Raw genomic sequence first — 17357 nt, forward strand, 5'->3', positions numbered from 1 at the left:
TAAACACACTTTATTTTTGCAGAAGCAACATACTTTTCATTGTCAATAAGAAACACACATCAATCACTGACAACTGAATCCAGACATTTCTAGCAGGGATAACAGAGGTAGAAGCCCCAAGTGGTACATAAGGCAGAGGAAAATAGAGGAAGGAACTATTTATGAATGTTACGCTCTATAACACAGGGGTCAAATTTGCCGTGTCACGTTGCCATCTCGTGACGTTTCCTGACATTTTTCCCATTTGTGGAACTAGGGAGGACACCCCTGCTCTAGAAGCTGACTCTTCCCATCCTGCTTACAATCTTTTTGGACTGTTGCTTTCTGGCAGAAGATACAGAACAATTAAAACACGGACCACACGTTTTCTGAATAGTTTTTATTCCAGAGCTATAATTGCACTCAACAATGAACTAAAGGGCCACCATCAGTGAGCTGTTGGACAGCATTACTTGGTCAGTTGTATGGATGTTTGGGTAGTTTAGGGGTGGGGAATTGTGGTGGGTGGGAGTGTGTTTGGGGATTGTTATGTGTGTTGGACCTAGTCTTTGGGTGTTAAGTGAATTTCATTGTATGGGTATACTGTGTATACACGTACAATGACAATAAAGTTGTTATTATTATTATTATACATCTCACTCATGGATAATCAATGTCAATGTGAATGAATCCACATGAAATTAAGTTTATAATAACATTTTTCCCACTGAGTTGGTCAGTCTGAACGTCTATCTCTGTGGACTGAGACTTGTGTGTACGTAGCTGATGCCAATTTTGTGTTATTTGACAATAACAGTATGAATGTCAATGGCCAGAAGACAGAGATATCTAGTACATTTTTGATACCCCCTTTATGTTCTTAGTACTCATAAGTAGTCATCTTCTGAATACAGATACCGGGTAGTTATGCTTCTTCAGTATTCTTTACATTAGTAGTTAACTTCATGTTTGACAGTTTCTATTTTGTGAACATGCTCAAGTCAGTTCAGATATGCACCTTGCTGATTCATGTCACACTGTTTGCCTTTTTAATGAAATCATTCATGAATTCCATTCTGGAAATTTATAGAGAGCCTCTGGAGACTTCACATGTTATTAAGGAAAACATAGTCTTAGCCATTTTGTGCATCTTTATTTATTCTGGCTAATGGAAGAATTGGGATTTTTTTTCCCCCTGAACTCATCAGTAATCAATCTAAGTAAAAAAAAAAAAAGAGTTCTAATACTGAGGCAATAAAAATGACTAACCTCTCCAGTTCATTCATAATTTTTCTTAACATTCCATCTTCAGTATTTTGTAGACTTGGAAACCTTAAGTATTTTAATCTTATCTTAGTCCAGGGGCACAGTTGTACTTCACAAACTTTGAGTGTGATCCCCATAGAATTCCAAAAGTTGCTACTAAATGCCATTGTCAATGAGACAGAATGGGAATAAATACATGACAATCATTTTATTAATTACATGGAATTTTATTTACCTGTAAACTATCTGGAGTCAATGTGAGTTTTTAGTCTGAGTCTTCCTCAATATTTTTTGCTGTGTGGCTCCCAATTGGCAAAGTAAAATTTTCAGCCCAGGAAAAAAAAAAAATACACAAACCTGTTTTACTTCAGCACCATTCTTTAAATTGTGCCCTTTTCTGTACCCTTTCATTTAGCCTTTTCAGGTATTTATTTTTTTTCTACAATGGAAAGGACATGTTTCTGCCAGGATTGTCAAAGTAAATAAATAAAGCAAAACTAAAAAAAAAAAAGCTTCATGATCCAACAACAAAGCACAACAGATGATGGGACAGATTAAAAGCATATGGCTTAGAACTACTCAAGAACAAACAAACTAGAAATAAAAAGACAACAGATTTGACTGCTACTTAAAAAGAGGAAAGTATTGGACTGTGCTTGAGATGAAGGGCACCCCCTCGATTTGTTAATGATCACCTATAACAATCTATGATAAAACTGTCAAAATGTTCTCAGTGCCAGATCAAGAAGATAAAACTGTGATTAAGGGATTGAAACTGTAGAAGAACTCCATATGCAGAAGAAGAATCACGTAATTTGAAATGGAGAACCATTGGCTGCAGGCTGATTGAAACTATAGCAGGGGTGTCAAACTGGATTTCTTCGAGGGCTGGATCAGCATTGTAGTTCTCCTCCACAGGCTGGTTGGGGGTGGGGAGTGGGGAGACAGGATGGACGCCTCCTGCAGCACTCTGCCGGCCAAAACAGGGCACAGAGCAGTCACATTTTAGCTGGCAAAATGCTGCAGGAGGCCATCCAGATGCGCCCCCCCACGCCCCATTTTGCCTGCCAGAGGCATCGCGGGCTGATTCTTTGCTATTTCCAGGCTGGCCCCATGGGCCAGATTGAAGCACCCTGCAGGCCGGATCTGGCCTGCGGGCCTTGAATTTGCCATCCCTGAACTATAGACTTGGTACCAGCAATTGGTTGGTAGCACTATGGAGCTAGGCGCTATGTTGTCTATTGCCTTTAACCAAGTCAGTTAAAGACAGAGGTGCTGTTTTTGCACAATGTGCTAGGCTTGATTAATTTTAACCTTGGGTAGTTTTCTTTGTAGCCTGGCAGGGTATATGAAGTCAGCCTGGGTAGTTTATGATTCAGCATGTTGTGTTATCCTATAAAAGAACGATCAACCTATGTTGATTGATGCTGAAGACATCAATATGGAATGCGATCACATGCTTGTAGGATGCTGATTAAATAGTGATGTCAGCACTTCAAGCTGCATTTACTCTAGTGCTGACATAAGAAGGAGAAGCGGAGGCATCTGGAAAGGGACGTTCGACTTTTCACCTACTTATTTTCCCTGGAGATAATATCCTCTAGGAGATGGGAGGGGAGGGGGAAAATTCCTTTGAGCTGGAGCAGTAGATTAGGGTAGAGTGACTTGGAAGATGGCCAATGAGTGCAGAAGAGTGGGGAAAGGAAAGGGAGGGTTTTGGGTCAGGAAGTCAGTGTTCGCTATGATGGAGTTATTTGAGACGACCTCGAAACCTGACAAGTACTTTGATACATTTTCTCAAATGTTATTTATCGCTATCCTCTTCCCCTTTGGAATGGTTGCATAGTTTTGATTCTTGCAGGAGAATGTCCCTAGAATACCTCTGCTCACACTTGTATTGGTGTCATGGTTCCACTACTACTTACATGATTAACTAAAAACAAATCTGAGCCAGCAAAAAGACAAACCTATTGTTTTCTTAGCCGCTCCAAAAACATTTGCTCTTTTGATAATATCTTAGAAGTGCAACAATGATCATTTCTACTGATTTTTAAGGCTTAACAATAAATCGCATCTCAGCTACAGTATTTGTTTTAAATGTTTAGGAAAGGAGCCAGGGACATTCTCAGCATACTGATGTAAAGGAGAAAGTGAGGAAATATCTAACAAGATCATAAATGATTATTGGCTGATGGCCTTGAAGTTCAACAGTAACATTACCTACCTATTTGTGCAATTTAAAAGCTTTTCTGAGATTCTCTGTGCCAGTTAGGAGCACTTAGATGGACTTTGCTATGTTTTTTTCTCTCTGATTTATGAGGCTGTGGATAATTTTCATTCTTAACCTTGAGGTCATATTCTGCCATCACTTTCACACTGCATATTTCAGAATTTACAATGAGGTGAATAACAAGTCTCTGCCATGAAATTTGCATGCAATTAACATTCTGTTCTTCTCAGAGAGTAAATTTGCTATTAGAATGGTGATATACAGAAGGCATGTAGTAAAATCATTCTATGTTCTAAGCTTGTTTACACATTATAGAGTTGTAGGGGCACGTTATACCACTACTCAGAGTAAATACTGTCAGAATATAGAAATGGCATTGCAACCAACACCCACCTCAACGATTCAAGATTAGATAAGCAGTATTTTAAAGAAAAGGCCAGATGAATTTTATGGATGAGGAAGTTGGGCTTTGAAGCAAAAGTTGCATGTCTAATTACAGAAACATTTCTGTTTTAAAGCAAAGGAAGCCTCTAAATCACTGCCAGCTTTTATGAAAATTTTAAATTTTCTTGAAGTTCTGTTTTCTCTTTACTTCTAGCATTGTGAAGAGTCTTTTATTCTCTTCCCATTGGTTTTATTTCGCTAATCCTAAAAGACAGCCCAGAATGATCTGAAATAATCTGGGTAGCTTTCAGAAGAGCTTTGCCCACCCTGGCATTCTGGATCTATCAATAACAGTTCCAGAATTGTAGTCCCAGAACTCTATAGAGCTCTGAATGTGGAAAACTGCTTTCAATACATATATATATATATATATATACTTAAATACTATTCTGTTTTGGACAAAGCAATTACACAAAGTGTAGAAAAGAGGTGGAAGCATAGAAGTAATGAATTAAATAAACTGGAAGCAGGAGATAAAGTAAAGGATGAATCTAAAGTTATCTGGAAGTTGAGTCATGGCAATTGGACTTTTCCTTTTGGTTTGAAACTTAAGCAGCAAAAGTTTCCAACTGAAAAGAAAAGAAGTCCAGTTGCCATGACTCAACTTCCAGACAACTCTACCTGGATGACTGAGAATCTTTATCAACGTAATCTAAAGTTAGTTTTACACCAGCATCATTCATTATACATCACTCACATTCATACCCCTTTATCTTTGCAAACCATCCTCACTTCTACCACTACATTTCATCCATAGCATTTTTTTAAAAAAATTCTCACCTCATACGTTTTGAGGATCTCACTGGTTCCTTCCAACCACAGCCTCCTTGGTCTCCCCCTTCCTCTTAATCCACTCACTCTCCCTTCTTAGATTAGTTTAACAATTTGATCCTTATTTATTCTTTCTGTATGACTGACCCATCAGCATTATTTTTTTGCAAGGATTTCTATACTAGAAACTAAAGTAGTGCTAGAAGTTATCTTGGAAGCCGATACACTGTTGCCTGCACACCATCATTGGAAGAAACAAGCTGTACTGACTGGCACTCAAGATACAAGAGACTAATATTAAATAAACTCATCTGTACGTGAATATGTATGGTATCTAACCTACAGTGATTCTAATTATAATGAACCAAGAACTTGTTAAACTGAACGTTATCCCAAAACAAAGCAAAATAGCAACAAATTAAGAATTAAGGAAATAAAAAAATTGTTATTTCTCATTGAAACTATCATTATTCTCTTTTCAACTCTGTGGGTCTCAAACAGCGACAGTATTATCTGGTGCAAATAAGCTGTAGCAGAAGTAGAGATGTGAGTGCAGGCAGGTCCAGAACTGGTTCTGAAACTGTAAAAATCTTTGGGTGGAGGTACCCAATGAAGCCTAAAAAAGAAATCATGGCTTGCACCCACACTCCAAAAGAGAAAGGGGAAAAAATGTGGTTTTGAATGTGAGGTGTCACTTAGTAATGGAATTGCTGGTCTCAATTGTGGCCAGTAAGCGAGGACTACCTATATGTAGTTTGGAAATCATACTAAACCATTATTTATTGATTAAGCCTCACTAGTTCACACATTGCATTAACCCATAAACCAGAAAGAGGAGGTTTATTTCATGTACTGAACTGAGTCCAAAATAATCCAAAATAAATTAGTTGCTCATTATGATTTAGAATGACATGTTCCTCTGATAATTCTATCAAGTTAACTACAAACATTTCATCTATTGCTATCTGCTAATATAAAGATTTTGCCTATTTATTCATTTACATGTATATCACTACACCATTACCACCCAGAAGATCTTGATGTAAATCACAATTTCTTAAAACAAGATTAAATAATAGAAACATGTAAAATAAAGGTGTTAATTAAAGAGTCCATTGGGTAGAGGAGAAGGAGAAGAAGGAAGAAGAGGAGGAGGAGGGGAGGGGGCAGAGCAGGAGGAGGAGAAGGAGGAGCAAAAGAAGAAGGAGGAGAAAGAGAAGGAGAAAGAGAAGGAGAAGGAGAAGGAGAAGGAGAGGAGAAGGAGAAGGAGAAGGAGAAGGAGAAGGAGAAGGAGAAGGAGAAGGAGAAGGAGAAGACATGCATAGTGAGTACCCCACACACAATAGTAATTGCAGTGCTATAATGAGGCATGGATAAGAAGTCCTGGCAGTGAGGACTTCTGGTGTCAGACACAAGAAACAGAAGCAGCAACCTCATCTCCAAAAGGCTGTCATAAAAGAAAAAGCCTTTTCCCCAACCTCGTTTGCTAATCCACAAGTAGATAACCTTTCTTCAGTTAAATGTTATGCCTCTTTCTTCCTGCATCTGCTTTAGATTTATAATGCATATGTAAAGAAGTTGCTTAATGAATGCTCATTAAGCAACTTCTTTACATGCATTATAACTCTAAAGCAGAAGGACAATGAGGACATGCAGTCCTTCTAATTTTCCTTATATATTCAGGGTGGAATCTATTGAAAGTGATAGAGGAACTGCTTGCCTCCCTTATCCCATTGAGTTTGCCTATAAACTGCCCATCGTTTACAACCCTAGACTTTACACCTTACAATTTTACAGCAATTACGTGTCATCAATCTTGTTTATCTGTAAGCCTGTGCTGTAATGAGCTTTGTTACACTTACTGTAATGTGTAGTCTCTCATTCATAATAGCTTTGGATTTTGTCTGAACCCAGACCAAAGTATCCTTGTGTTTGTGTATCAATACTGCTCTTAGAGTCTAATTGTATTACAATGTGGTGTTTTAAAGAATAATGCAAATATAAGTTTTAGTGGAAGCATTACCTGGACCAGTACAAAGAACCTTTTCTTCCATCTCTTCCAGACATTTTTGCCGATGGCCCACAAATATCTATAAAAGCAGCAAGAAAAATCTTCATTAGGGGATTTTAAAAATAAATAAATAAATAAGAATTTCATTGTTTGCATTGGGCAGTTTTTGCTGGAAACTGGAACTAAACACCGGCTTTAGCAAAAAAAAAAAAAAAAAAAATGTTGCAAATTGTGTTGTGGCTATGGAATCCTACAAACAGCCATTAATTGTCAACCAGTTGCCAAGCTCCAAAATCTGATCACATGACCACAGGGAGGTGGGAGTGGTGATCTTTTAAGTTGATGACTGGCTCAACTGCTTCTGTGTTTTCTTCTATGGAAAAGAGAAGTGAGCTAATCTTTTAGCATTCTTCTATAGGAGGAGTGGCAGAAGCTGGGGGCAGAGTCAAAAGAGTGACTCTACATAGTGACTCTAGACTGATTCCTCTTTTGACTCCACCTCTAGCTTCTGCTAATCCTTCTTCTACATCTCGCTAGTCTCTATCTCCAATAATCAGTTGTTCTACATTAAGAAAGGGGCATCAATATTCCTTCTTTTTCTTTGCACAAAAAAAAAATAGTCTGGAATCTGTCTGGAATCGATCATGATATTCCTTCTGACAGGTACTATTTCACTTTCAAATTTCATTAGATTACTTTCTGTCTCAGACTAGAAAAATTACCGGCACTTTTTTAAAATAAAATTGTAAAGGACCATAGTTGGAAAATGCCAGCAGTGATTACACTCTGATTACAATTTTGTTCAGCACCATCAGGTGTGACAACACAGCTGGTGTTAGCTAAGAAAGTAATTAAATTAAATTAAATTAGAATGTGCTGATGGTCATTTTAAAACAGATAAGACAAATTTGTGGAACATAGACATATGAATGGCTATTGATCATGAAAAGCCATATGGAGTCTCCATGATGTTTGATTCCTAAAAGCTACATGGAAAGAATAAAGCCTGGTTATTGTATTATATCCTTCCAGTAAGCTTCCCATTTATTTATTTTTATTATTTATAATTTTTTTAATATTGCCCAACACACTTGCATCCGTCTGGGTAGTTTACAAATAAAATGGAAAATCATATAAAAGCGATATGATTTGGTGGCACAGTGATTAGAATGCAGTATTGCAGGCTAACTCTGCTCACAGCCTGGAGTTCGATCCTGATGGGGCTCAAGGTTGACTTGGCCTTCCATCCTTTCAAGGTCAGTAAAATGAGGAGCCAGATTTTGGGAGCAATATGGTGACATTGTAAACTGCTACTAGAATGCTGTAAGTGCTATTGCTATAGTTAAAAACAAAGTAAAAAAACCCCCAGATTAAAACAAAGCTAAAAAGAACAATTACAAAATTAAAAGGAAGAATCTTCAGCCCACCAACTACCCCTAGAGCAGTGGTGGGTTTCAAATTTTTTTACTACCGGTTCTGTGGGTGTGGTTTGGTGGGCATGGCATGGCTTGGTGGGCATGACTTGGTGGGTGTGGCACTGTAAAATCTCCATTCCCATCCCACTCCAGTGGAAGGTTACTGCAAAATCTCCATTCCCACCCCACTCCAGGGGAAGGTTACTGCAAAATCTCCATTCCCACCCCACTCCAGGGGAAGGATACTGCAAAATCCCCATTTCTTCCCGATCAGCTGGGACTTGGGAGGCAGAGAATAGATGGGAGAGGAGCCAGTCAGAATTTTTACTACCGGTTCTCCGAACTATTCAAAATTTCTGCTACCAGTTCTCCAGAACTGGTCAGAACCTGCTGAAACCCACCTCTGCCCTAGAGTTGTATGTCATTATTCAATTGCAGGGCCAATTGGCAGAGTCTGATCTTAATGCTCTTCCAGGAGGGCAGGAAAGTAGGGGCCTGCAAGATGCTCCCTAGGGTGGGGGATGCAGCAGAGAAGGCTCTGTTCCTAGTCTCCACCAGTAAAATTATTTGACGACAGGGTTTGTAATATGCTTTCCCTCTCTGCCTGGGTGTGATGGGTTCAAGAAATCAGGAATTCAAATAATCTGGTCTCATGCTTTAAAGGCAATGACCAACATTTTAAATTGGACCCGGGAGCTAATTGGCACCCAATGCAATATATGTAACAGAGGTTAGATTGTAACTTCTTGGCTATCATTAGTGACAAAATGCTGAACAGATGGTCCAAAAATATAGCATCTATGTTTTTATTGCAAGTTGGGATAAAAGAGACATACTAATAGGGCTGGATTAGATTAGAATCCCATCAAGATGTATATTGTATCTGGTGAGAGATTAGAATATTATTTTCATACTGCTCTCCATTCCCCCATACATGTCTTACATCTTCAGCATTGCTCTTTAAAATGTAGGGATACAATTTCAATGGAAAAGATGCACAAAATGTAGCCTAATGCATGTAAGGGTAGATTATGCAGTCAATGATGGGGTGAAATCTTTATGAAAAGTGAGGACTGTCCACACTGAATTTTACATACCTTGTTTTCCCCAAAATAAGACATCCCCTGATAATAAGCCCAATCGGGCTTTTGAGTGCATGGCAATAAGGCCAAACACTTATTTCAGGGTTCAAAAAAATATAAGACAGGTTCTTATTTTCAGGGAAACACGGTACATACTTTCTTAAAAAAAAAGTCCACATGTCCAAATCTAATACTGTAGCAGTCTACATAGACCAGGTGTGCTGTGTATTTGGATTCCATGATAAAATTAAATTTGTTTTAATTTAATAAACCAATACTTCACTCACAATTTACAATTTGTTAATAATAAATAAACAAATAAATAATTCTCCTTTCTGTTGGATTAAGAATGACAAATCGATGCAACATGGAGGAGAGTACAAGGGTGCTGTAAATCTGCCTGTCTGTTCTATGTGAAGAGGCTGAGTGTGAATAAAAGTCTTCTCTAACATGGGTCCAGGAATAATTCAGAAAGATTATTTTATGTCTATATGTTAAGAAGATAAGAAGCCATAAAGAGTGAAACACTATTTCAATTTGTTAGATCATGTGAAAAGTAGCAATGCTTTACACATTCCACTAAACACATTTTAATGGAATTCCTCATAGGAAAATGTAGACAGAGACTCCATAAAGCCAGTCCATAAGCTGAGCACATTGTAGTTAAATTATCTCTCCAATAAATAATCTAAAACAATAACTACAGGAAAGCATAATAATAATAATAATAATAATAATAATAATAATAATAATAATAATAATAATAATAATAATAATACATCCTCCGACGATACCTTAACAGTTCCTAGGTCCTTGGTTAGGACTCGAGCTGCTGAGCTATTAACCAGCCTCAAAGGCTGTGAATCTCACTACAGATTATATAATAATAATAATAATAATAATAATAATAATAATAATAATAATAATAATAATATCTCATATGCCCTCATTTAAATATTGAGCATTTCTATTTGTAAAGATCTTTCTTTTGTAGAATCAATGTAATTTTCCTGTAAATAGATTTTTTGTAATATATCGTATCGTATCGTATCGTATCATATCGTATCATTTATATTTATAGGCTGCGCCATTTCACCATGATGCTGGGTGGGTGAACAGTATGCATTTAAAACAATCCAATACAAACAATAGCAAATATCTGAAAAAGTAGCAGAAGTTGCAACCAAGGAATTGCCTCCACAAGAGGTTCCTCACCTAGTTTAACCCAAAACCTGCGTTTTAAGGGCTTATCTGAATAATGTCTGGGTGGAGGCCATACAAATCTTTGGGGATGTTCATTCTAGAAGGCAGGAGCTGTGACAGAAAGGGTCTGCTTCTTGGGTTCTATCACATGATACTTAATTGACAGGACCAGGAGCATGCCCATCTGACTGGATCGTGTACTATGGGCAGAAACTATGAAAGATAGGACAAGATAGCCCCTTGAATAACCAGGCTGTATGCCATGAAGGGCTTTATTAGGTAATAACCAGCACCTTGAACTGCAGCCAAAATTCATGTAGCAGAATTGTTATTTAGGTACACCATGCGTGGGGGGGAATCAAACTGAGTTTCTGCCTGCATTTGAGAAAAACAGCTGCAGCCAAGCAACAGTGCTTCCCACACCCACCTCTCCAAGAATAGGTTCAACATACTGTTTCTCAGGGCAGTAAATGTTTACAGCTCCAGAAACCTGAGACGAGATGGGCTCATTCATTCATTCATTCATTCATTCATTCATTCATTCATTCACCCATTCATTCATTCATTCATTCATTCATTCATTCATTCATTCATTCAATCATTTCTCTCCCCCCCCCCAGTTGACTCATAAGCATCCATGCCTATGTTCCAGGTGTCTAGCTCATTGAGCCAAGCCTGGCATTTTTAGGAACGTGCTGACATCCATATGCAACTTCATCCCACCCAAACCTTTAGTCTGCAAAAGTATGACTTTGTAAGAGAAAAAGAAGACAACAAGTATATTAGGAAGGAAGAAATGTTGTTTGAAATGTATGATTCATACAGGCAAGCAAATTGTGGCCAAATGCCAGGATGACAAGCTACAGTAAACAGCCCATTGTGGTGTGACTGCTGCCTGAAGCTTGGCACAGAGATCGGCAGGGAGCTTGGTAAGAACCAAGAAGAAGAGAATTCACACAGGACTTCTGGCTGACATCGCAGCGAGATCGGACATAGAGAGTGGGTCTCCTTGCTCCCGTGCCAAATTCTCCCCGTTGGTGGGCTCTGAAAGGAGCCAAAGCCGCCTTGGAGGGGTGGTGAAGCAAAGAGGTCTGCAAGGTCTGGGATAGTTGTAGCTGTCCTACTTGACCCGGGGCTTTCTTTCCCTCTCAGCCACAATGAGGAGAAGACACAGCTTAAGATGGCTGCCACGAAGTTGAGACAGCCGATGACCACCGAAGCTTTGAGCTGGAGTGGATTTTGGTGAACAGTATGGAACTGGGTGAGAGGATTATTTTTTACCCAAAACTTAACCCCAAAAGAGAAATCTGGATTTACTCAAAACTATTGAAAGTGGCGATCAGATACTTTGAGAAAATTACCAGACTGGAAGGAAAGGATTAAAGTGGTGGGGGGAGGGGAAAAACCCTTTTTTTGGGTCTTTAAAAACGCAGGAAATTGGACTTTCAAATTGGGAAGACATGGCATTGGGAAGGCAATTTAAAATATTGGAATTAAGGATTTAAAATTTAACATTGGTTCTATAATTGAATTACAATTTAAAATAATTAAAACCAGATTTTTAGTAACAGTGAAAATTAACCTAAGAGCGCCACCTGCTGATGAAAGGAAAATATACAAGCCTGGGAATACCCATTTAAAGGACTGTGAAAATATTTATTGGACTATATACATCTACGCTATGACCACTGGAGATTTAAATGTGAGAACAAGGAAGACATTTAATAAAAGTGACCCCTGAGTGTTAAACTATTTGTCTGAATCTAGAAAGTGACTCAAAAAGGCTTGGATAACTCCCTGGGCTATATAAATGGACCTGACTGACTATTTATTCATAAAGATAGGATGAAAGCAAGAATATGAATAGAGTTATTTTGTATGTTTAAATAATATTGTGATTGGCATTAGAATAATATATTGAAATATTGAATAATGAAATAATGAAGGATAAATAATGACTAATAAAATGATGAAAGAACATATTTTAATACTTGTATAAACAGGTATATTAATAGTGGAATCATATGGATTGGATGGAATCTAAAGAATATGAACAGAATTAATTTGTATGTTTAACTAATATTGTGATTGGTATTAGAATTGCATATTTAAATATTGACAACAAAATAATGAAGGATAGTACTGTAATACAAAGGGAACATCTTTTAATATAATGGTCACATGAATAAAAGTTAGAATAAAGATAGAAATAAGAGAAAGGGGGAATACTAGTATATACATTATTATAAGATAAGATAATTGTAATAATAAGAGAGAGGTTTAGAAATTGAACTGCGCTAGTATTACGTATGTTTAAACAATATGAAATAATGAAAGATTATAATTTGATATAAATGTGCATTACTATTAGAAATATATAAACTGGATGAATGTGATAACTATGATTAATAATATTATTTTATTTGTACTGAAATGTATGGCACCTATTGATATGTATATGTAATATAAAATAAAAAACTTGTTACATATATATATAAAAAAGAAGAGCAATCACACTGAGTCAGCACTTAATTCCAACAAGAGGAGGGAGGTCAAATCCACTTTACAAACTTTAAGACTTTTATTTATTATAAGGGCTAACAATCAAAGACTTGTTTATATGCCTACATCAATTCTCAAAAGCTAGGAGTGTGGAGTCAACTCAGGGCAATAGGAAAGTGTTACAATAAAGTGCTTTGTACAATGTGGTTTATCCAGTCTTAGAAAACAAAGAACCCTCACATAGTCCCTCCTTCAGAACCAGCTTCAACCTCTCAATATTCTTCAAGGACTCCCCCATATTCTGAGCAATGCACCATGCAATCATGAGCTGAACAAAATATGAATGATTGTGTAAAGTGCCTCCTAATTGTGGTATGGGCACAACTGGTACAGTAGGTGAACTTATTTGAAGGTCTTCCTGGCTGTCATGGCCTCCTGCTCAAAAAAGTCCCCTAAATTTTGGGGCAGTCCAGAAGTTCAGGAATAAAGAGAGGCATCACTTGGGTTTGAGCTTCAGCCTGTTCCTTTCCTCCAGGCCTGCATGGCCTCCATCATTATTTCAAAGACCTTGGCAACACATTCAGAATATTATATGCCTAATTATGATGGCATAATCAGGATATTCAAAGAAACAGGTTATCATTATTATGAATATTCTGATTATACAATAAGGAATTTACTATTCTAAAAATTCAATGCAAGAAATAAAATACATGGAAATTACACCGATTTATATTTTATTGTTCCTTTTTTAGAATAATAATATTCTTAGTTCACATGCAGGACAGAGACTAGAGATTACTTTTAGAAGACATTTGTTTTAAAAGATTAAGAGAGGTCAAAGTTACCAGTGAATAAAATGTCAATCATTCTCAAAAAGATGAAAATTAAATCCCATTGATTCCATTTCTAATACAAACTCTGGGAGAAGGAAGAGATATTTTTCAATTATTATAATATTGGAAAATATGGTAACTTGCAATCACTGTCGTTTGCAAAAAAAAAAAAAAAAAAAGTCACTTACCCAGAATGTTTCATATTCTGAGGTTTATCCATTCGGACAGCAAGCTTGATTTTCAGGTCTTGATCAGGACAGTTTTTGGAAACAGCCATTTTGTGCCATTCAGATTGTTTGGGGCTATTTGGTGTCGGATGAAGAACAACCTGAAGACAAAGTTTTAACATGCAGAGATTTAGATGCTATGAATATATATTGAATCTCTCAGAATTATTTTGCTCCCAGATAAGAGTTCCTGCAATACCATCATAATAAAAATGATGTTAACTTTCATTGTTGTCATATCAGCCCAATGAAAAGTAAAGTAAATGAATTTTCTATTCCACTAAACAATATTATGCAGATTTGTCACTTTTTCTTCTTTAACGTTTAAGGAACATTGTAAAAATTAGAGGTCTTTTTAGGATCTACCATGTAATTCTGTGACTGGGCAGGGTGATTGCACCAAAAAAGTCTTGTGCCTTTTCTCAGCATTACCAACTGTGATGCGACTTAAAAGAGGTCATGTTGTTCCAACATAAGCAGAGATGGGATTCAGCCGGTTCTGTCCGGTTCGGGAAAACCGGTAGTGGCAACTGCGGGAGGCTCCACCCATCCGCCCGGATGTAATGCACAAGCAAAGAGCATGCACGGTAGGCCTTCCGCATGCGCGCGCTCACATTTGCGAACAGGTAGGGAAGGTAAGTGAATCCCACCTCTCAACGTAAGCCTAATTGTTTCTGGTTTGACTTTGCATGCATAAGGTGAGAATTAGACTTCTGTGTCACTGCACGTCAGGTAACGTATGCATTTGCCATTTGGAGACAGTTGCATAGCTGTTGCATTTATGAGCCATGGCAGCGCAGTGGTTAGAATGCAGTACTGCAGGCTAATTCTGCTGGCTGCCAAATGCCTGCAGCTCTGCAATTCGATTGTCACCAGTTCAGGGTTGACTCTGCCTTCCATCCTTCGGTAAAATGAGGACCCAGATTATTGGGGGCAATATGCTGACTTGTAAACTGCTTAGAGAAGGCTGTAAAGCACCATATATAAATCTAAGTGCTGCTGCTATTGCTATTTATAATTCTGTGAATGTTAACATTCTGACTAGGGGTGGCATTAGAAAACTTCCCAACAGGAAGTTGGATCAAATGATCAGCATGCACCTCCTCACAACATATAGTTGAGATTTGGGAGGTGTGCGAGTTGACCCATCTGCAACCATTTGTAACCTACACTTACCCATCAATCTATGCACAGTGTAGGTATGTGCTGATGCCTATGCACATTTGTGACAAGTCTAAATCAAGCTTAAGCCTGATTTAGTCATGCTGAGTCACATCATGACTCAGCATGATATGGGGACCGGGTTAATAGTGACTTTACCTGAAAACTAAGAAGTAGCACAAAAGAGAAAAGAATTCCAATCTGTCATATCAAATTCCAATGTGTAGTTTGGAAGTGCAGCGTTCAAGAATCCAAGTACGGATCTACTCTGAAGTAACTCTTCGGATTGCTCCCTGTTCTTGGGGTCTCACAGCCCCTCCCCTTTTTTACATGCATTGTGAGCCAACAAGAACCCAGCAATCTTAATCTGTCCTAATTTGTATATATAGTTTGTTCTTCAAATACTCTTTAATACTCATTACTTATTTTATTGGGAAGTATAAGGTGGAAGACATTCACAAAGATACAGTCTTGGAACTGAGAGTACTGCAATAAATTTTAATTGGTCACAAGTAATTTAAGCATGCCCAATAATAATAGTATTAAAAAGTCATTAAAAAAAGAGAAATACATTAAAATATGTCTACAGAACTATTTGTACTTTAATATATTAAACATGAAGAGAAGAAAAGCAATTGAGGTCAAATTCCTGAACCTGTTATATAATAATAATAATTTTAAAAAAGTTGGCGTTATTATCTGCTTTAGCAGCTGGAGGAAGAAATGGACAGGCCACACTTAATTCAACCGCAGCTGTGCTGCTAACCTGAATATGCTGAATTATCTACTGATCGGCAGAGATGATAAATGAAATTCATTCCGTAGATCCATAGATTCAGAGTTACTCTGGCAACCTTGTCCTTCCTGAGGTAGATTGTTAACAGCCTCAGAAGCAATCCCATCTCTGCTCTAAAATGAGATCAGCATTGATTTGCACTCATCTCTGGGAAATAAATTATTTGGATCCTCTCCTCTCCCCTTCTTCTCCTAATGCCTTGGCCTGGCCAATGAAAGAAGACACTAGTGCTTCTATTACTATTTATTTGATGTTTACCCCACCATTATTATTTATAAAAAACTCAATGTGACGAACATACTTCATACTGTTATATACCTCTTCCTATTTTCTCCACAACCAACAAACCAGTGAGGTGAGTTGGGCTAAGAGAGAATGACTGGCCCAGCTGATTTTTCATATCTAAAGCAGGACTAGAATTCACCATCTCCTGGTTCCTAAGCCAGCACCTTAACCACTAGACTAAATTAGTTACGGGGGCAGGGGAGGGTCTTTCTCGGGATACACAATCTAAAGTTCACCACTCAGCAATAATATTTTAACTTCCCTTAGTGAACTGAAGCAACATTAATTTCATATGTTAACTACATAGAATTGGTTTCATACCCTTCCCTTCCCCTCCCTTCCAATCCTGTGTTCTTTCCAATAGTTTAAGATGTTTATTTTAGGGATGGCTCGTTACTGAGATGAGAAAGTTCCCCTTTTCCCTACCTCCTTTAACAGTAATTTTCAACTCTGAATTTTTTGGGACTGTGTCTCATCAATTTGGGGGAAATATGAAATCCCTGTGTTCTCTTTCATGCAAGGTTCTCAGTCAGCATTCTCTTTGAAATGCTTTACCAATGTGGAAATTTCAGAAATGTATTTCAGGGCCTACTTTCAGCCTCCTGCAGGGGTATTGTGTGTATATGTGTGTGTGTGTGTGCGCGTGCGCATGTGCACATGTTCACTGTGTCTTCAAAATTGAAAATTGACATTTGAGTTTCCTTCCTTCTTCAAGAAATGTTTCGCCAGCTCTACTTCTACCACAGCGTATTTATTTATTGAATTTCCTGTACGGGCCGTCCATCTCACCAACAAGGGGACTTTGGATGCCTTACAAGTGATTAAAAAGGTGAAACAATTAAAGTTAAGAAGAGTTACATAAGAATGAAGACCAAGGGGACAGACAGCATGGAGGTAAGTTATGCCAAAAATAAGAGATGCAATGTTGTCATTCCCATCATTACATTATTTGCTGGTGCGGTCACCAGCTGTGCCTGCCCTTACCCGCCCAAGTTCTTTGTCTTCCAAAGCCAGGACACCGGTACTCTCCGTAAACAGCTTCACCTTCACAGCCGGAAGGGCGTGTGTCGTGGAAAAGTCACCCTGAGTTCCCCAGCTGTGAAAACATCCACAAGAAAGACATTAGGGGAAAAAAAGAAGCAGCAGCAG

The 17357-nt window shown here is 37.9% G+C and overlaps 1 protein-coding gene across 8 annotated transcripts in view; it reads right to left on the minus strand.

Annotated features, from left to right (window-relative positions):
* Positions 1 to 17357, minus strand: part of CADPS (calcium dependent secretion activator) — a 444424-nt gene that overhangs the window by 207571 nt on the left and 219496 nt on the right. For all 8 annotated transcript variants that reach the window (XM_070933536.1, XM_070933529.1, XM_070933531.1 and 5 more), the window contains exons 7-9: positions 17193 to 17304; positions 13928 to 14067; positions 6714 to 6780 (exon numbers count right to left, since the gene is read on the minus strand). In XM_070933536.1, coding sequence (XP_070789637.1) covers positions 6714 to 6780; positions 13928 to 14067; positions 17193 to 17304 — 319 coding nt within the window. The remainder of the gene's footprint in view (positions 1 to 6713; positions 6781 to 13927; positions 14068 to 17192; positions 17305 to 17357) is intronic.

Source organism: Pituophis catenifer, unplaced genomic scaffold (assembly GCF_029215685.1).
Source record: "Pituophis catenifer annectens isolate HBS135680 unplaced genomic scaffold, rPitCat1.0.hap2 SCAF_2, whole genome shotgun sequence".
Lineage (NCBI taxonomy): Eukaryota > Metazoa > Chordata > Lepidosauria > Squamata > Colubridae > Pituophis > Pituophis catenifer.